The sequence below is a fragment of the Nomascus leucogenys genome, chromosome 25 (genome assembly GCF_006542625.1).
Source record: "Nomascus leucogenys isolate Asia chromosome 25, Asia_NLE_v1, whole genome shotgun sequence".
NCBI classification, from domain to species: domain Eukaryota; kingdom Metazoa; phylum Chordata; class Mammalia; order Primates; family Hylobatidae; genus Nomascus; species Nomascus leucogenys.
In genome coordinates, this window is record NC_044405.1 from 15,810,137 (window position 1) to 15,822,570 (window position 12,434).

At 40.3% G+C, this 12,434-nt stretch overlaps 2 protein-coding genes across 2 annotated transcripts; both read right to left on the reverse strand.

The window, feature by feature from the left end:
- Positions 1-655: 655 nt before the first annotated feature.
- On the reverse strand, positions 656-1,294 carry LOC100599235 (keratin-associated protein 27-1; the record flags this gene model as incomplete). Its single annotated transcript, XM_003263836.3, has 1 exon — positions 656-1,294. A coding segment is annotated over one exon (639 nt), but the record flags the coding sequence as incomplete, so codon positions are not given.
- A 10,729-nt stretch (positions 1,295-12,023) lies between these two features.
- LOC115833164 (keratin-associated protein 23-1) lies at positions 12,024-12,220 on the reverse strand. Its single transcript, XM_030806329.1, has one exon. It carries the CDS (start codon positions 12,218-12,220, stop codon positions 12,026-12,028), a length of 195 nt encoding a protein of 64 aa, XP_030662189.1. The 3' UTR covers positions 12,024-12,025.
- Positions 12,221-12,434: the final 214 nt, after the last annotated feature.

Consider the following 12,434-nt stretch of genomic DNA (forward strand, 5'->3'; position numbering starts at 1 on the left):
GCTAAACTTCAGTTCATTCTATTTAAAGGTTTCTGGTTGCTACGTGGTTATAAAGATCATGGAGGTGAAATTCAAAATTACCTTGCTCTATTCGAACAATAGACTTAATCTTATAGTTAATTTGAGAATGTTGTGATTCAATGGCTAAAATAACAGATGGCCAGTGAGTAGGCCTGGATTTTAGTTGTGGTTCTGATGTTATTAACTATTTGGGCAACCTATCATAATTCACAGGACTAGGTAGGCTTTTAGGTTTAGTTCCAATATTTTATGAATTTCTGAGACTAGTAGCACATTACTTAATAAGCCAGATCCAATGCTAAGTATTTCCAAAGAAAACAACTCGCAGGTAAAGTGTGATGTTTCCTTTAAGTATTCATGTTATTTCCTGGCTACAGCTCTTGTTGTTTAATAACAAATCGTATCCTACTGCTCTAAAATAGCTAGCATGCTTTCCAACCCCAGATTACCACTAGACATACCCAAAAGAACAAGAAAAAAAATCTTGTCTTTGGAGACAGTAGTAAAATAAGACATGTTCATTTACTAACAAACACACACACAACATTTTGTATTTAAAGAAATACAAAATATCTAAGTATCTCAAAAATAAACTCATGCAAATGAGAATATATGCCATCTCCCCTACAGATCTTCACTTACTAGGCAATTGAAAACCACCAGTAACACAGCAAGTTGGTTCATAAGTGCTGGAAGAAGATTCCAGGAGTTGTGGCTCAGGTGCAACACTGGCCAGAGGTCTACAGGAACTGGATTCAGGGTTCTGAGACTGACATTGGCTAGATGCACATTCCAGAGTTTGGAAATTTTTAGACTCAGAAGTCTTGGGTGGGCAACTGTTTCCCTTGAGGCTTGCAGGTTGGCAGCTCTGGGCTACAAAACCCATCTGCTGAGTGCTTTCTGATTGGCAAGGCTGAGAAACACAAGCCAGCCCTGCTGAAGAACTTTCTGATTGGCACGCTGTCCTTTCGCAGGGCCTGGAATTGGAGTAAGTAGTTTGGACAACTCCGGGGAGGCAGTTACTTTGCACACAGCTATCGTCTGTGAATAAGTCCTGTTCACAATCGGTCATTTGGCAGCTGGTGGTTTCATTGCAGGTTTCTTGAAAGTTGTCGAGGAGCCAGGTTCTGCTATGGAAGCTGCTGGGCAAACACAATCCATCTTCAAAGCTTATAGGATTAGTGCCATGTGTGATGGCAGAGAGTGGTGGGGCTTTGTCAAAGCTCCTGAGTGAATGGCAGTGGCTATGAGGGATACTGCTAAAATCCTTAATTAAAGATGGTCATAAGGACTCAACATGCTGAGTTTGAAAATTAAATTCTTTGGTGGGGCGATTATATATTCAGAAACCTGGGTGTTGGCTTTTTCTCAAGACTTCTTTGCAATTCATTGCTTAAACTAATTTGAAGGATAACATCTCATTAGCACTTTGGTTATACATGAAGATGATGTCTTATTAACAAAGATGTAAGTCCATTTTGAATCTTCAAAATGGCTTTTATGTTAGCTCCAAAGATGACTCATTCAAGGTGGGGTTGGTCAAATAAGAGTCTAAACCTGTTCACCCAAGCTAACATGTTGTTGTTTTTTTGTTTTTTTGTTTTTTTGCCACCATGACCCTGCACATTGGTAAGTGGACAACGAGCAATGCATGAGGCAGTGGCCAATTGAATACTGATTAACATTTAGCACTGGTTTTGATAGCTGCCAATGTAGCAGAATGTGGTAGTTTGATGTTCAAGACATTTAAAGTTCGAATTGGATCCAGGTTGAGCCCAATCTCATTCCACTCAGATATTGTTCTCTCCAGTGGACCAGAATGTGAGAGGACTTTGTGATCACATTCCTTCTCAGTGTTCATGCAAAGTACTGAGTGTGGCCATTGCCCAATAAATACTTGTCTTTTGCCTAACATTTCGTTTCCCTAATCTCCTTGAAAGACAAGTTTAAATGCTTCCTTTTCCTGAAGTCTTCCCCCATCTTCCAATTTAGGACTTATTTCTTCCTTTTCTGAATTACTAATGGATTTAATTCCTTTTTTCTATACTTGACAAAGTGGTGTGTTTACTTGTGTTTGTGCTTCTCAAAGGTTATTTTCCTTTATAACAAACCTTCTTCGGATGTTTTTCATCTTTATTCTGTGTTTTTATTGACTGCAGACAAATGATCAGCTCCTGTGTTTATTGCATTAGGACACCGTTCTTAGCATAGTTTCATACTCATGGCACAGAACTGACCAGGACAATTTCTATAACATATTCTATAATATACTTGGCTCAGCTAATGACAATAAAATAGAAGTATAGTCTTAGTGCACTATCTAGACTCCCTTTCTAAGGTCTGCATAAGCCCAAGAACATTCAGCACTTCTCAGTAATTCTTATGCAAACACTTCCTTGAAAGACTGAGGATATTATAAATTTAAAAGGGCACATCTGAATACTTTTATAGGCTGCACACTTATCTTGTATACAATACCTTTGTAACACATGCAAGTCATTTATAATTTTGAATAACCACACTTGTATGTTTAAAGATCTCACTTTGCCCTCCACATGAACCCTACAGCCACCCATTTAATTCTTACACATATATGTATTTATTATTGCACGGAGGCTTCATTATAGCTTGTGACTTTCTTGCTTAAAGATACCAAAAGGATTCTCATTGTCCTTACAGTAAGATCTTTTTCCTTTAGCCTTCCCTACAACATCTTATCAGACCTGGCCATGGCCTTTCTTCCTTCCTTCCTTCCTTCCTTCCTTCCTTCCTTCCTTCCTTCCCTTTCTTTTCTTTCTCTTTTTTTTTTTTTTTTTTGACAGAGTTTCACTCTTTTTGCCCAGGCTGGAGTGCAATGGCATGGTCTCAGGTCACTGCAACCTCCACCTCCTGGGTTCAAGCGATTCTCCTGCCTCAGCCTCCTGAGTAGCTGGGATTACATGTGCCCACTGCCACGCCCAGCTAATTTTTGTATTTTTAATAGAGATGGGGGTTTCATCATGTTGGCCAGGCTGGTCTCGAACTCCGGACTTCAGGTGATCTTCCCGTCTTGGCCTCCCAAAGTGCTGGGATTACAGGCGTGAGCCACCATGCCCGGCCCTATTTTTCTAAGTCTAACTCTTGTCATGTCACTCTGCCCAACGTGCTTCATCCTCACAGGCCTTATGCAGCTGCTTGGCACACTAAACCTTTCCTTGCCCCCAAACTTTGCATACGCAGCTGCCTGTCTGTTTCATCCCTCCATTGCCTTCTCCCACTTTATCTATAGTTCTCATCTTTTGTGTCTTAGCTTAAGAGTTACTTCTTAGAATGTCTCTCTATCATCCTGTATGAAAAAATTCCATTATCAGGGTCTCATATTTTTTCCTTTTTAAAACTCATCTTAACTCATGATTTTATTTATTTCTCTTTTGTGCCTTTGCCACTAATTGTGAATTCCATGAAGAGGAGAAGCATGTGTATCTTCCTCACTTCCATACACCCAACACTGAGCATGGTGTCTTGTTGCCATATCATGAGATTCCCATAAGTATATCTTCAAAAATTCATAAATAGAAGGTGCTAAATAAAAATTTAATTATAACTAAGCATCTGAAGAAATATAGTTTTGAAATTTTGACATGTCCAAGATTTCTAAGAATTGACAAGAGTATTGAGCTCAAAGAAAAACAAATTTAAAAACTATGCCTATCTTTCAGCTACCCCTTTGTTTAATAAGAACACAATCATTAAGAAAGCTACTTATTACCATGGCACAAACTGATTCAATTATTTCAAAATCATGTTTATTTGTAGGTTTTCTTTTTTTTTTCTAGACGGAGTCTTGCTCTGTCACCCAGGCTGGAGTACAGTGGTGTGATCTTGGCTCACTGCAACCTCCATCTCCTGGGTTCAAGCCATTCTCCTGCCTCAGCCTCCCAAGTAGCTAGGATTATGGGTGTGCGCCACCACACCTGGCTAATTTTTGTATTTTTAGTAGAGACGGGGTTTCACCATGTTGGCCCGGCTCATCTTGAACTCCTGACCTCAGCTGATCCTCCCACCATGGACTCCAAAAGTGCTGGGATTACAGGCTTGAGCCACTGTGCCTGGCCATGTAGGTATGTTTTTACCATGAAAATGGGAGCCAGTTCTCAATGCCAACACAGAGTCCTCTTGCCAAATTGTGTAGGCATAGGCAGGACATCATACAGGCTGGAATTTACAGAACTGTCTCCAGCCAGCAGCCTTCTTATTAATTTCACAATGTGCAGCCAATTAGTGAGAACTTGGGCAGTCCCTTCAAATTTCATATGGTGATGTTAAGTCTGTCATTTGTGAATAAGGTCACTCCATGAGTTATTTTCTCTTTGGAATGAGGCATTTGCACATTTTAGTTAAGTGAGTGCCAAATTAATAAGTGTTTCAGTATATAATTTTGATTCAGTGAGTAAACGCAGATTTTGGTTGTTGCTGGATTTATAGAGGGAGTTACCTGGTTTATTACTATGGAATGACATAGGCTAGGACAACTGGTCACCTTGGAATTGTTTACATGCAGCCTACTAAAAACTAAGTATTAGCTTTGTAAGAATTTGAAAAATTATGATTATGTAGTTTATCTGCTGGTATTCTTGAGAAATAGATAGAACTGGTTACCTAATTGCATACAGTAACTGGATACTCTTGCTGCTAAAGGGGTGAACAATTCCCTGGTCTCTCCTGGACTTGAAAGCATTCTCCTGGAATGACTGCAGCTGCAGTGGCACCTCCTAACCACCAGAGGGTGGAATATCAACATTTGGTATGAGGATGCAATTAAATATAAGAATTCTAGAGTGAGAATGCCAGGATTCTAAGCCAATATTTACAATCTCAAACTGTAACTTTGAACAGGTTCCATAAGTTTTCTATCTCATGGCTTTTTCATTTTAAAAATTAAAATAAATGAGATATTGTATATGGTACCAGATTGCCTGCCACATATTGAATGATAAGTAATAACAGCTATTATTACTGATCAGGTTAGGAATCTTCATGTAGACTAAGACACTTCTCATTATAACATCAATCTAGGATTGACATAAAATTATAAGCAAAAACAAGCACAGTTTTTTTATGTTTATGATTAGTTGTTGATTTATAATTATGTGTTAATTTTCACATTCCATTCCTTTAAAGGTTGGATTATACTTATTCCCATTAATGATGGAACTTGTCTCCATCTCTCAAGAGCTCAGCATTTGGTAGTTGTAACATCGAGTAATTTATATGTCCTTTATATTTGATCATATGGCCATACTAAACTTCTTAATCACTTGTTTAGAAACATTAAAGTGAAATAAAATAAAATAATCATTCTTTTTTTTTTTTTGAGGCAGGGTCTTACTCTGTAGCCTAGGTTGGAGTGCAGTGGTGTGATCACAATTTGCAACCTCGAACTCCTGGATTCAAGCAATCCTCCTACCTTGGTTTTCTGAATAGCTAGGACTACAGGCTCACACCACCACACCTGACTATTTTAAATTATTTTGTAGAGACAGGGGTCTCACTATGCTGCCCAGGCTGGTTTTGAACCCCTGGCCTCAAGTGATCCTCCTGCCTCGCCCTCTCAAAGTGCTGGGATTACAGGCATGAGCCACCATGCCTGGGCCTAGTCACTCTCTTCATCCCAGTGGTCCCACAATTTATTTACCTCATCCTTGTCTTAGTTTTATCTCATCAACCAAACTTATACCAAATGCTGTAAGTTAATTTTAATCCATTCCTCTTCTCCATTCACCAAATGCCCTAAGTTAATTTTAATCCATTCCTTGTCTCTATTCAAGAAGTTTCATATAGAACCACTGCATAGCAATGGAGGAATACTAGAAAAAGCATGAAGAGATGTGGCTTTCAGCCTTGGATCCATTAATTCACTGCATAAATTTGGACAAGTCACTCTACCTCTCTGGATCTCTTTTAAGATAATGAGTTTATATGAGAAGCTCTCTAAGGTCCTTTCCAGCTGTCACATCCTATAATTTTCGGTCAGAATCTTAATAACGTAGAATTAACATTACATGACATCTCGTCGAATCTGTCTATTGAATGAAATCTTCACTTACATTTAAGACCATCTGATCTTTATTAAGATTACATATAAAATTTTAACAGGACAGACCAAAGACTGAAGTCAGTACATTATTTGTTCCCACAGATGCTAGTCAATATCCACAACTATAAAATTAGTAATTTTATGGTATTTAATCTTATAGTATTAATCTTATATTAATTCTTCTTATAGTATTAATCTTATAGTATTTGAGAACAACTCTTGAGAATAAATAAAAGAATATTTCTGCAGTCAAGTACACATTAGCCTATCCCAAAAGAGGCTTTTTTGAGGGAAATGAATAACTTTTGTTAAACATAACATTCTATGAAATAAGTCAAGTACCATATAACCCTTCTCAGACACTGTAATGCATATAGAAAAAAAAATTTAAGTTGTAAAATACTTCAAAATTCTTATGTGGAATATAGAAATAGTATTTTGCCAGCTTTCTCTGTTTCTAATGAGAAATAGATATTTTATAATATGATAAAATAAATCATATGTGACATCATTTGTTCTCTGAGACTATCTCTAAATAATTTTGCTTCTTTGGCTAGTTCTTGGTCATTTATAATTCAATTATACGACACATTAATTCAAATAGCCAAACAGAAAACAAAAGAAGTAAAACATAAAAGATGGAGGATTACACAGGTGTCTATGCAGCTCTCAATAATAAGTAATTGGAGAAAAGAATGAACCATGGTGTTTTGACCATCTGAGCATTATAGTGCACATTTTCCAACCCTTTGTTCCATTATATCTTGGATATGAAAGCATTATAGTTTATTGTAGTAATTAGACATGGTTTTTGCTTCTTTCCCCAGATGTAGTTGTTCTTGCCTTCCTCTGAGGTTATCTTTGAGTGAAGTTATTTTTCTATTTCTGGGTGACCCAGAAATGTGAATTTGTTTTTGATTTGTCTCACTTCTGTAGGCACTGGAGTTGTGACAGTGTGTCATTGAGATATTGAGATTGTGCTAAATCAATTGTGATGATGATGATCAGAGGGTTGGTGACAACTAGCTTATCTAAAAAGAGTTCCACTAGCAAAAATGAATGTGAGTTTGATGTGTCACTGACATATTCTGCGACTGTCACCTGGCTCAATTCCACTTATTAATATTTATTTATCTTTTATTGAGTACAGGCATACCACATTTTATTGTGCTTTTCTCTGTTGTACTTTGCAGATATTGCATGTTTTACAAATTAAAGATTTGTGGCAACACTGAGTCAAGCACGGCTATCCACGTCATTTTTCCAATAGTGTGTGCTCATTTCATGTCTCTGTGCCACATTTTGATAACTCTTGCAGTATTTCAGACTTTTTCATTATTATTTTATCTGTTATGGTGATCTGTGACCAGTGATGTTTAATGTTATTATTGTAATTGTTTTGGGGCACCACGAACCACACCCATATAATGAAATGGGAAAAGTTCTTTTATTCTCCCTTGCAAGGCATGCAATGGGGTTGTGGCTCGCTCCTGCTCAAACCTCCGGGGGAACAGGCAGATGGGCAGGTTGTGGGGCTCCAACCCTACAGCAGTGTCTAGGGGTGAATGTTTACAGCTGTAGCCCCAGTGGGCGTGAGTTACAGGGTGTTCTTTCAGTTTAGCCATCCATAGGCAGCTTGTGTTAGCTCAATTACACCCTCTGCCTTATCACAAAGACAGGGGGCTTTCTGTATCCCAGAGTTTCTTGCCTTGGCATACCGTAAGAATCAGAGCACACATGGGCTTGGAGAATGAGTTGAGTGCAAGTTTTATTGAATGGAAGTAGCTCTCAGCATATGGGGGAGCCAGAGGGGAGATGGAGTGGGAAGGTGGTTTTACCCTGGAGTTGGGCCCTCTCAGTGGCTGGGCTCTCCTCTAACTGCCCCAGCCAAACTTCGCATCGTTCCGCTGGCTGATGGTCTGCCTGTCTGCCGGTGTCTGTCGGTGTGCTCTTACACAAATGCATTCCTCTTGACGTCCAGCCACTTGTGGCTTCTGCTGGTGTGTTCCTCTTGACGTCCAGCCACTTGTGGCTTCTGCTGGTGTGTTCCTCTTGACGTCCAGCTGCTTGTGTGCATGCCCACTAGGGTCTCGGGTTTTTCTATAGGCACAGGATGGGGGTGTGGCAGGCCAAGTGGTCTTAGGTAATGCAACACTTGGGCACAAAATAAGAAATGGCTGTCCTCACCTAGGTCCGTGGGCACAGGCCAGGGGGGTGGAACCATAGCCAGGGACCCACTTTTCTCTACCCAGCACTTCTTTGCCCCCTCCCATATCAATAAGACAACAAACTTAATAAATCAAATGTTGTGTGTGTTACAACCATTCCATTGAATGGCACACCCCTGTCTCTCTCCCTTTCTTCAGGCTTCCCTATTCCCTGAGATACAACAATATTGCAATTAGTCCAATCAATAACCCTAAAATGGCCTCTGTGTGTTCAAATGAAAGGAAGCGTCATATACCCCTTATTTTAAATCAAAAACTAAAAATGATTAAGCTTAGTGAGGAAGACAATGTTGAAAGCTGAGATAGACTGAAAGCTAGGCCTCTTGCACCAAATAGCTAACTTGTGAATGCAAAGGAAAAGTCCTTAAAGGAAATTAAAAGTGCTAACCTATACTAATGAAAAGAATGATACTCTATATGAACACACAAATGGTAAGAAAGAAAAACAAGCTCCTTGCTGATATGGAGAAAGTTTTAGCAGCCTGGATAGAAGATCAAACCAGCCACCACATTCCCTTAAGCCAAAACCTAATCCAGGGTGAGGCGCTAACTCTTTTCAATTCTATGAATACTGAGAGAGATAAGGAAGCTTTAGAAGAAAAGTCAGAAGCTAGCAGAGGCTGATTCATGAGGTTTAAGGAAGGAAGCCATCTCTATAACATAAAAGTGCAAGGTAAAGCAGTAAGTGCTGATGGAGAAATCGCTGCAAGTTATCCAGATCTAGCCAAGATCATTGAAGAAGGTGGCTACACAAAACAGCAGATTTTCAATGCAGATAAAAGAGCATTCTAATGGAAGATAACATCATCTAGGACTTTCATAGCTAGAGAGAAGTCAATGCCTGGCTCCAAAGTTTCAAAGGACAGGCTGACTCTTTTAGGGGCTAATGCAGCTGGTGACAAGTTGAAGCCAATGCTCATTTACCATTCTGAAAATCACAAGGCCCTTAAGTATTATTCTAAATCTATTCCACTTGTGCTCTGTAAATGGAACAACAAAGCCTGGATGACAGCACATCTGTTTACAGCATGGTTTACTGAATATTTGAAGCCTGTGGTTGAGACCTACTGCTAAAGAAAGACTCCCTTCAAAATATTACTGCTCGCTGACTATGCACCTAGTCACCCGAGAGCTTTGAAAGGGGCTGGAGGGAAAGCAGAGATGGGCTGCAAATGGCCTTTACAATTATATTAAGGGGTCTTCATTGGGAAGGAGGATTGTTGAAGGTAACATGTTAGCTGCAAGTAACAGAAATTGTAATTCAAAATGGCTTAACCGATAAGAAATTTTATGGGCTTACATAAACCAGTGTCCAGAAGTGAGATGGTTCAGGTTCTGTTCTCCTGCATTTCTCTTGGTTCTGGCCTCTTTCATTTGATGGTTTAATTTTCAGGTTAGATCAGGCATGGTGGCTCATGCCTGTAATCCCAGCACTTTGGGAGGCTGAGGCAGGCAGATCACTTGAGGTCAGGAGTTCGTCAACAGCCTGGCCAACATGGCAAAACCCCATTTCTACAAAAAATACAAAAACTAGCTGGGCATGGTGGCATGCACCTGTAATCCCAGCTACTCAGGAGGCTGAGGCAGGAGAGAATCGCTTGGAACCAGGAGGCAGAGGTTATAGTGAGCTGAGATTGCACCACTGCACTCCAGCCTGGGCAACAGAGGGAGACCCTGTTGCAAGACAAAAAAAAAAAAAATTCAGGCCATATGCAAATCAGATGCAGCATTCCACATATAACAAAGTCCAGAGGTAGACAGAATCGTTTTAAGAAATCCCAGAGACACTTTGGGAGGCTGAGGCGAGCAGATTGTGAGGTCAGGAGATCGAGACCATCCTGGCTAACACAGTGAAACCCCGTCTCTACTAAAAATACAAAAAATTAGCCGGGCATGGTGGCGGGTGCCTGTAGTCCCAGCTACTCGGTAGGCTGAGGCAGGAGAATGGCGTGAACCCGGGAGGCAGAGCTTGCAGTGAGCCGAGATCGCGCCACTGCACTCCAGCCTGGGCTACAGAGTGAGACTCCGTCTCAAAAAAAAAAAAAAAAAAAAATCCCAGAGAAGGAACTTTACCATAAGCATTGTTCCACATGGCTCCTTGTTTCTCATTGGCTTACCTCAGATCACATGCTCATTCCTGAGCCAATCAATCATTTTCAGTAGGCATTGGGATGCTCTAGAGTAGACAAATTCAATCCTTAAGCCTAAGCCATAATCACGTTCATTTGCAGGACTATGTGCGGACGAGGAGGGATGCACAAACAAAATCCAATTTCCATAGAAAGAAGAGCGAGAAGGAAAACAGCTGTGAGAGCAGTGAATGATGAGCTACCGACATCCATTTAGATATTTGAAAATGTAGATGATTGTGTTCCACTTAATGTAAGAATATAATGGACTATCTAGTTTTACATCCAGATGCAAGCCCAGAATGTCAAGAGGTAAAGTCTTATTTCTAAGTCCGTGTCACCTAAGCTTGATACTGCCAGGTTTCAGGCAGTTTTCAGGTGACTTCTATTATAACAACAGATGGCTTTATAGTGACCCAATAAATGGAGGAGGGAGGGAAGCATCAACATTAAAAAAAAAAAAAAAACTCTTAGATATTATATTCTTCTTATTGTAGTGGAATGCATACATGTTTAATTTCATGCATACTTAAACTGTTTGCTTCATTTCACTAGCTACTGAAGTCAGTTAAAATCCTGACCTCAGAATTTCATTATGGCTTATATATGTCTAGGAAGGAAGATTACAGGAAGGATTTTGATAATTTTCTCATAAAAACAGCCAGGCTAGTACTTGCTAAAATATCACTGCTGTCTCTGGATCTTTTCTTCCTAGACTAGACCCATGAGTAGCTTAACCAAAGTGAAGTGTCCTGATTGATTAGGCCTAAATGGCCATGAATAGAAAAGCAGAGATAATCTCCTGTCCTATCTCTGAGTCTACTTGGCAGAAATTCCCAGGAACTAGCTCTCTGTTGTTAGAAAACTCTGCCTATCAAGGAAGCTACTCCTGTGCCTCAAAGTGAATATTTTATTTTTAGACAAAAAGTGGGGATTTCAAATTCCCAACAGACATCTTATAAAGAAAATTAACACAAGCTTTGTGATCTGATATCAGATTAAATGAGTTTATTTGAAGAAAAAAAAATCAACTCTTGCTCCATTTTTAACTAGAGAAGGAAGGGGAAAATACAAGAAAACAGAAGAAAAAGAGATGAGTATTCTATGAGAAAAGTTATTTTAATATTAATAGGTTTAAAAAAATTATCTCTTCTGGATAGTAGAATATAGATTCTACCCAGATGATAGCTGAGACGGACTTTGAGAGAAATAAACGTACTGTGGAGGTTTGCAGCCCTTAGCAAGTTGATCGGTAGAAGCCAGATGCACAAGCTGGTCTGTAACAAGAAGACTGGAATGACCTAAAGAGAACATATGTTGGGTGGCAGAATCCAGATCCACAGCCCAGGGAAGGGAAGCCACAGCCTCCATAACCCAGGGATCTGAAGCCACTGGACCCACAGCCCACTGAGTAGCAGCTCCTCGATCCATAGCCCAGGGAGCAGCAGCTGCTGGATCCACAGCCTAGAGACCCAGAGTAAGTCGTCTGTCAGGGACTACAGAGCAAGGAGGTTCTGGGGCGGTAGCAGGAGGTCTGGCAGGGACTGGACTCCACACAGGACGTCTGGCAGCTAGGGGTTTCCCAGCAGGTCTTCTGAAAGCCCTTGTAGAGAGAGGAACCCAGCTGGCAGGTGCTGGGAGATCAAAGGTTCAGTGCTGTAGACCAGGTTGCTGGGGTACGAGGAGCCACAGGAGTAGCCTGAGTAGCACAGGTAGCCCCCACAGGAGCGGGAGGAGAAGTTTCCAGAGCAGCAGTTGTAGGACATGTTGACAGGAGATGTGAGTTCAGCTGAGCTGCACTGAGAAGATGCCCTGATGTCCCTGCCTGTGCCTAATGATCCAGTGATGTTTATACCCTCACACTGCTGGGTGTGACGCAGTATCTGGGATCCCCCCATTCTTGTGAATGTGTTTTCATCAAATGACTAAGTAACCTAGGTTATAATTATAACTCAACACATTCATTTGTCTTTAACAGCG